The sequence below is a fragment of the Micrasema longulum genome, unplaced genomic scaffold (assembly GCF_059751315.1).
Source record: "Micrasema longulum isolate JH-2025_06_02 unplaced genomic scaffold, ASM5975131v1 h1tg000406l, whole genome shotgun sequence".
Taxonomy (NCBI): domain Eukaryota; kingdom Metazoa; phylum Arthropoda; class Insecta; order Trichoptera; family Brachycentridae; genus Micrasema; species Micrasema longulum.
The window spans coordinates 1,092,151-1,101,472 of NW_028277606.1; the positions used below are offsets into that span (position 1 = coordinate 1,092,151).

A 9,322-nucleotide genomic window follows, 5' to 3' on the forward strand; every position below is an offset into this window, starting at 1 on the left:
ACCGTACTCAACGCTTTGTTTTATGTAAGCATTCCTCAATTCGTGTAAAGTAAAACGAGAAAATGTCCACTCTTAAGAAGATTGATTTCCTGGTAATAGCGAGATTTGTACGGATGAATTTATACTGTGCCGTATGTATGGAATCTGTACAAGAAAATTCCTTACATCTGTTATATATCCGTTTCTTTGTTTATTCTAAAAAACAAAACAATACGTCAATTAGAGTAAAAAACATTTTGGAAGAAGCTTGACCGCGGCTTCCAAAATGTGTCGACGCTTTCAATATTAAAACATTTTTTAAACAATGCAATAAAATGGTATAGTTGTATTTTTTTTAGTATTTTATTGTCTTGTATTCTGGTTGGTTCTCGTGTCAGAAAAGTATCATCAAATAAAAAATACCTTACTGGAATAAGGAAGTTTCAAAAAAAAATATTTCAACAGAGTATCAACCTATTTGTATCGGATTGTGGTCCCGTGGCTAGTGTCTCAGACTCACGGCTCAAAAGTCCGTGGTACGAATCCCACTCTACCCTTACTTGATTCCCATTTTACAAAAGTGAGTTGTTTTTACAGCTCGTTGAAAATGGCCTCAAAATTAAATATTTGCATGTTTCTTTTACTCTTTAAAAAAATATATATATATATTACTGTATCGTATTATCATCGCTTTGATTTTTTTAATTTTCTTAATTTTGTAATTACTCCGTCCGTGACGTCATTACTTGCCGTCGGTGAATTGTTCTGACTGGTGAGTTAGCTTTCCGGAAACCGGAAATATTCGCTTTTTCTAATAAAATACTCGCTATTTGTTGTTAATGGTTGGAATAAGCTGCCACAAGATCTGATCTCAAAGTGCAGTCTCGATTGGTTCAAAATGGACTAGATTTGTTTCAGAAAAGCTTAAGTGCGCCAGCAACTAACTTTTGCTAAAACAGATTTAAGAATATCAGCTTTAGCTCCTCGCTTAAAATTAATAGAATAATGATATTTTTATTTATTTATGTGTGTGGTTATATTTCATTTTAAATCCTTTATATCCGGCAAAGGCTCATTAATTGTAATCATTATTTTCATTTTACTTTTCAGATGCTGTTGGGTTTGTGCGTATACCTTTGTTTGGCTAGCGCAAGCGCAGGACTGCTGCGAGTGCCCAAGGTGTACAACGCCATCATCAGCTCTAGCGACAACCTGACCCCGAGTAGAGCCTTCCCGCTCATCCAGCCCGTGGTGCATGAGACCGCCCTGGGGTATCCGCTCGGACCGATACTGTACCACCAGGTGATTAGAATGTGGTCGACCATTTGGTTCATTCTGCGTGAAACTTTTGCCTTGGAATTTTGCACCCCCTCCCATCTAGAATTCCACTAGTCAAACTGAAAAAAAAGAATTTGAAGATTTTGATATTCGCAATTTTTTACCACAGATCAATTTACTCAATTGTTATACTGTACCTTATATTATTCAATAACAACATATTTATACCATATTTACTAAAAAAATCTTGATTGTAAATTTTGATACATAATTAATATATTATTATGACTGCCGCATTTCGTATTGGATATAGACAAATATCACATAAGATTAAAGATGAATATCATATTAGACTCTGCGTGCGGTTTATGATGATCTTTTTAGTTTTGGCACTTTGACACAATGTACTATATCCCTAATTATATTTAATGCCATACTTATCTCACAGTTTTTTTTTTACTTATGACACCCAAGACGGGGTGTGAAAATATTACAGAAATTATCATCAACTAATATTGCAATTCAAACAACCTTTAAAATCAATGTTTCACGTCCACCATATCAAACGCAAGACCTCAGGAATGTTAGGCGAACGTGTCAACTACGACACAACGAGGCGTTCGTATTAGACGCTGAAGTCTTTGTGGGAATTTTTGCCAAATTACGGTATAGCTTAATTTTAAGATGTATTTTAAAGTGTATTTTTATAATGAAAATTCCATATAAATATATATACGGAAAAATAAATAAAATTTAAAAATCACCACTCAATTTCTTTATTCAGGATTTTTACTCATGAGTAGCCATCGAGTCGAAAACACTCGAACACTTCGAAACTACGAAAGCATAGGTAATGTACGAGCATATATAATGTAAAATGCACGAGTGTGCGTTTAGTTTTAAATTTGACGAAATATTTGGTCAAAATAGACATTTTGACTTGCATTTAAGATACTAAAAAGGGAGGTCTATAAATTCTTACCATAGTTATTTGTGTACATCTAAGATACGCGATTATATAATAATATATAATAATATATTCATAAATATATCGGAAAACTTATTAAAAATTTTGAACCCATAATTGATTCACGATAATAATTATTGATATTTGCTTAAATATATTTCCAATTAACTTCCATTGCATCTGAAACCAACTCAACACATCAATCAACGTTTTACGGTCTTGTAACATATATAAAAATCAGTAATGATCGGTAATGACCGACAAACAATATGATTAACCTTGCCATCTTTCTCAATGATCATTCGTGCAAATGATGATTTTGGGACAGCAGCAAAAATACACCAATCGTATGTATAAAATCAAAGAACGATTCTGTTTTTTACAAGCCAGAAACCATTAAAGTCTCGTTAGTAGAGAAAAGTTTTAGGAAAAATTGCATTTTTAATGGAAATAGAATTGCGTACGCGGCCAGTGCACGTTCCTTTGTGAATGGTGACCCAAAATCATTCGCTGCGTTAGTTTCTACCCGACCGTACTCTGCTACACCCACTACCCAGTGCTCGTTTTATATAGATAGAGATATTTTCATTAACTGCTAGCAGCGGTTTTTTTTTTCCAGCAACTTTCAATCTATAATATCAATAGTCTTAAAATGATTGATTGAGTCTGTCATGTACGGGCCTGTTCACACGTATCGCGCAAATTTACTCGGTCCGGTAAAATTAGGGTGAGTGACACATATTTATTATTTTCCTTTTTGGTTTTGTTTAATTAGTTTCTAATCACGGGTGCAAATTTTGCTAAAAGAAATCGAGTGGAGTTGAGAATTGACCTTATGTTGTACTGATTCGTGTTTTTACCTGCCCATTGATAAATGAAAAAAAAATAAAAATAATGTTTATTGAATCCACCCAATGCTCTTTCGTCGTTCTTGACAATGTTCATCACGCCAGCTTCAGCAGTAACAGAGGACATACGTCGTTTTGAAAGGAATACACATGCGTCCTTAATTGTTTTGTAAGGCGCTGTCTCTCTTTTGCGTCCGATTGCTGTCTTTCTCGCTGTCATGTTAAACGTTTTTAGGTTAGTTATCGGTGAAGATACTTCAATGTTTATAAATATTAATTTTACTTTATACCGTATCGATACAATATATTGACTTTATATAACCATGTGTTAGTTTGTTTATGACGTAAAAAAAATTAAATTAGGGTATGTTTGCTATATAAAATGGGTTAATTTCTGTTCAAACATGTTGAACATTGTTCAGGAGAGTGGTTTAAAGTTGTAAAATAATTCCAAATGTATCTCTCGAAGTAAAAACACAATTAATTGCTGTTTTTACTTTTATTTATAGGCTTTTGATAAAGATATTAAGGAGAAAAACATTTAAAATGTGGACTTTCTAAAGTATTACTGGACTACCAATGTTTTAGAACTAGCTATTTCAGTACTACCGAAAGACTCCAATGTTTAATGCATTAATAGAATCTGAATATATGAACAAAATTACATTCATAACTCAATTTCACTAAAAATGTCTTCTAGCGTTTCAGCTTCAAGGTACAGATATATACAGGCGTAATAAATTTAACATAATAGGCGGCCTACGTGGTTTAGTTGTTAAGACTCTTGACTCACGAACGGAAGGTTCCGGGAATCGTCCCGGTAAGAATACAATTCAAAATGTGATTTTTCTCAATCCTGACTATTCTGTGCTACAATTTTCCACTGTATTTTGGGCCTTCTGGCCTGCTGTGGCGTAATAAAAAAACACAGACCGGCAGAACTACCAGCTTGCTGAGAAAACAGAAAAAAGTGAGTATTTTGTCGTTGCGCCGGCAATAGCTGTTAAGTGACAATTCGAATGTATTTTTTGATGATGGATTTTATTTTTAAATACATTTTTATTCATGTCGAAAAGGAAAAACTATTTTGACAAAATATTTGACTATATTTTGTTGAAATAAAATTGTAAAATCTTAATGAGAAGTTAAAAATACTTTTCAAAAAATATATCAATCAACAGATATTGCCGGCGCAACCACGATTTGTTTTTTTTATTTATGATCGGTAGATTTTAGGAGGGTCGGGCTGGCACCTTACCGATTATTCGGTTTTTTTATTTAAATCACATTTAATTTTTGTGTTCTCACCAGGAATCGAACAATTCAATGCGTGAGTCAAGCGTATTTACCAGTACACTGCGGAGGCCGCCGGGATATTTAATATATTATAACTGTGTAGTTTTGGAAGCATTATTTTGAGTGAGAGATTATTCTTTTTTTATTTCTTTTTTTGAATAAATATTTGCGTTTTTATGATTTACCCAAACTATTTATTTATTAGAAAATGAAAACCAAGTCGTGGCAGAGCGGGGTGCAAAGCCCGGACCTCAGAAATAATGAAATTTTACATAAATCAGACCGTTACATATATTTATACAAACTTCATTGTCGAAGTCTAAATTTTAATCAATCAAACTATGCATCACATTTAAATAAATTTAAACATCATTTTGACGAATCAAAAAACATAAAAATTTTACATGTAGGACATAAAAGTCAAAAGTTAGATAGATTAGAATTTTTTTTAATAAATAGCATAAAAAAAGACAAAATTCATATAAATCAGCAGATAAAATTCAAAAACTCACCCTTATTAGTCCCCTTAGTTGGACCCTGTACATTGTAATAAAACAATAAATCTTTTTTAGAATAGAATACTCTCTTACAGTACACCGCCAACACATGTTTTAATAATTTGTCTCACCCTGTTCCATTGAAATATTGCTTATCGCATCTCTTTCAACTTATTGTTTAAATGAACCTACACTTAAGATATTATTTAGTTTTATATAAATTATCCTTACACTGTATAATATTCACCAATCTGAAGATGCCCATTGAGAAAGCGCTAATTGGTCAAACACATAATTGGAAGCGTACCAAGTATTTTAAAATTAATAACTTATATGTAAATATAAGTTATTACATAATTTGAAGGATACTTTAAGTAAATAAAATTTTATACAAACGTAATGCAAATGGCAAAACATATTTGTAATTTTACATATTTGAGTGTAGGTTTATTAAAAATGATACACAGTTCATAAAATAAAATAACAATAAAAAAAAAAGAAATTAAAAAAAAAAACTTAATTTAATACATATAAGATGCTTTTCATCATTACTGTAATATATTTATTATTGGCCTAACTTTTTTTTTCTCTAATAGTCGAAAATGTATTTTTCTAATTTGCTCATGTTGAGGGGAATTCCCCCACTGTACATTTATAGTTCTCAATCGAACAACGTGCAGATGAACGTAATAACGGAACTGAAAGCCATACCAAAAAGAGCGTTCTAGAAATATTTCGAGGATTGGAAAAATCGCTGGCATAAGTGTAATCGGGTTGTGATCCTGTAGCTAGTGTCTCGGACTCACGGACCAAAGGTCCGTGGTTTGAATCCCATTCTTCCTCAACTCGATTCCATTTTCTAATAGTGAGTTATTTACAACTCGTTGAAAATGGACCTCAAAATAAAATATTTGGGTAAATCACAAGAAGGCAAATATTTATTTTCCTTTTTTTTTTTTTTTTTAAACCATATCCAATGGTAATTACTTCGAAGAAGGCAATGTCAATATTGAGGAATAAAAAAAATAAGTTTTTTTTTTTTACACAAATTCAGTGCAATATTATGCAATACTTACAACTTATAGCAGGCTGATAAAAAGTAGTTTAAATTCAATTCAATTTGAAAATACGTTGTGGCATTATATACGAGTATTATGTTTCAATGAAGCGAACTTTAGTAGGTGTAATTATGAACCACGCATTTGATTCTCCGAAGACTAAACCTGATACTGATTCCATGATTAATTAAAATCGCGTAGTAGAGACCAATCGATATTGTCGCTATAAGGACTTGAAAGGTGGAGTGTGTACCTACACTATACACTGCCTACCTATTCAGCTAATCGGAAACCGTGGGTTAGCCATGGCTATAGCCAGACCAGCTCTATTTCTGTCAGAGACAAATCACTCGCACCAACTTACTCTCGGAGGTCCAAGATTTCAATGTCACGTGACAGGTGTGCGCTGGGTACCTGCCTACGTACATACTGTATCTGTTCAATTGAATACGGGAAAATCTATTTACGTATAGATTTAACTTATTAATAAATTAGGTATACAAATATTTTTTTACCCACTACACCACAGTATTTTAAGATAATATGCGGTAAAAAAGCGGTTTTATGAATAAGTATTTGAATACTGTTTTTCTGTCAATTTCTCGCGGATGTACAGATACAAGCGCCCGTCCCGTCGGACTGATGCTGCCTAGCTAAAATAGATAAAATCGAGGTCTCGTATTCCAGTTTACCGCACCCCAAAACTGAACTGTTTTGATATTTTTTTAAAAAGAAAGGCCATTAAAGAGCAATTTTCTGTTTTGGCACGTCATGTTTTTTTCAAAAATAGTTATTGTATTTTTATACCGTGTGTCCGCAGATGGCATATAAAACTAGGCTTTTTTAAGTGTTTTCGGATGGTCGTTGCTCCTATAAAAGACAATTTATAAATAAATAAAAACTATATTACCACTCAAATGGTGGATATCTATAGTGTGTTAAAAAATAACTGCCCTGGGAAGTATTGTAATTGGGAGTACGCTTGTATGAGGAAAAGTCATACCACGCATTTCCTTAACATGAATATGGAGTGTCCTCTGGTTAAATGAGTCATTTTCACTGTTTTTTTAATATTTATTTTTATTTTTATTTAATTTAAAATTAATCTTGTTTGTTAAAAAAATTACCAGGTTGTGATCCTGTAGATATCGCGAGCTCGCTGAGCAGAGATCCAGGGTTCGTACCCCGATCTACCACAGCTTTATTACATTTATTTTTATAGAGGGTTATTTACAACTCATGGAAAGTGACTCCTGAAATCGAAAATTTGGATGATTCGTAAGGAGGACTCAAATGTTTGTTTTTAAAATAAAATATTTACATTCATAGCATTTCATGTTTTTTTTATTTCTGTTTCCCTCCGTAAGCGACTTTATCTTTCACTAAAAAAATATTCAATAACGCTGCAATTGGAGCGCCAATTCTGTGAACTATGCACCACTAGCTACAGATACAGATGATGATTTTTTTTTTTTAATTTACTGACTTCAAAATGTTTTTTCATAATCAATACAACGTCAACGAGCAAAAAATATCAAACCCACGTACTTACATATACAAAACGATTTTTAGTTCATTATAATGAAATTTGATTCTCTTTTAAACTTTTTTGTTTTGCTTATATTCAAACCTATTTAATTGCCCTTAAGAGCCCCTAAAATTTACTTGTTAAGAGGAAACGCAGTTTCACTTTTCAAACGTATTCTCATATTTTCTCTCTGGATTATGGCACTAGAACAGTGATTTTTTTGCTGGACCTCAAAGTTTCACAAAATTACACGAATTTTAGAAAACTTTAGGGGGTAAATAGTATTAGGAAAAGGGTTACATACATTTTGTTGACCTACGTAAATAAGATTTTTAAAGGCGCATTGTGTGACTAACTCTGTCTCTCTCTTTTCGTCTGTTTCAGCCGCCTTCAATATTGCAACAGGAGGCGAGCGGAAATCTGAACAGCAACGGAGAAAAGGGAATCACGCGAGAGGCACAACCGAAAGCGATTGAACCGCCCAAAGCCGACGTCTCACCCCCGAACAGAGATGAGAAGCCTCCCGGAACCTCCCCCGCCGGTGGCGGCGACCCCGCGACGGAGAACCCGCTGAAGCTGAATGAGCTCGGCCTCCCCCCGAGCCTCGTACCTGTCCAGCAGTTCAACCCCAAAGTGACGTACCAATATGACCCTTATAACCCGTACAACCCGTACTACTCGGATCCGTACGGCGGAGTGCTGCTGCCATACGGAAACCCGTACGGCAGCCTTTACGGAAACCCGTACAGTCCATACTATCAGCCGGCATTTTCCGCGAACCCTTTCAACCCGTACGCGATTCCTCCCTCCTTCTTCGGGGCTCCCCAGGGGGCTAACGGCGAGCGCCGAGGGGCCCAGGAACCCCAGTGGCCCGCGCAGGAGCAGCCGTGGGGAGGACCCCGCCCTCAAGAACTAGAGGCCGAGCCCCGCCAGCCGGCTCCGGAACAGCAGCCTCCGAAACAGGACCGACCCGGACTGAATATAAAGAATAACAACAACAAGAACTCCGATATCCCCGACGTCCCTCCGCCCCCCCTGCCGGCCGGCGGACTGAAGTACGACAGTGATAAGAAGTCCAGTTAACGCGCATATTTTGTTTTCATTAAAACTCGATCGGATTACCAACGAGAGCTGGATATTGATTGTGAAACAGTGATTGGATTATTGGATAAAATCAAATTAATATTGCCGGAGTTATCGCATTGCGCAATTATTATTTATCGCCGTACCCGAGTAACATCTCGTTAGCCTCGACTCGAGAATGCAACTTGCCCTGCGTGAACTTCGGCGCACATTTTTTAGTCGATTAATTAATTACCTCGGTGGATCAACACGTATCGCGTTATGCATATCGGTACGCGGTACCGAGTACTGAATGATACGATGGTAAGAAAACCGACGCCCTGCTCTCGAAGAGAGGACAGAAATCACTCCCCCCCAGGGAACGCGTGCATCACATCTTCCAGCGTTGTAAGAATAACGCGATCGAACAAAACGAAAAATATTAGTTGAAATTATTGATCTTAATAAATCTAGGCTTTTAAGATAGAATACTCAATTTATTTACTTAGAAAATTTTACATTGCGTGTGATGAAAGGAAATTTGTACAAATTATTTATAAAAAATAGACTAAACTCTTTTTTAATACGCTTCATAAATATGGATCGTACATCGTAGATACCCATTGGCAGTAAATGACAAACGTGGAATCCAAGTTCAAGCGCGTAAAATCAGATTAGTTGCACGTAAGGCCCGACCCGTGTATCCGGATTACGGACGTGATTTTTTTACCAATCATTTTCATATGTTATTACATTGAATTTCATACTGTTAGATCTTAAGCCGACATTAAATGTATTATTAAAGAGCA

General features: G+C 35.1%; 1 protein-coding gene across 1 annotated transcript in view; it reads left to right on the forward strand.

Moving 5' to 3' along the window:
* The window catches only part of LOC148281812 (uncharacterized), a 35,516-nt gene extending 26,194 nt beyond the window's left edge, over positions 1-9,322 (forward strand). Inside the window, exons 2-3 of the mRNA XM_088226089.1 lie at positions 1,090-1,281; positions 7,836-9,322. Of these exons, the coding sequence (XP_088082215.1) occupies positions 1,090-1,281; positions 7,836-8,534 (891 nt within the window). The 3' untranslated portion in view covers positions 8,535-9,322. The remainder of the gene's footprint in view (positions 1-1,089; positions 1,282-7,835) is intronic.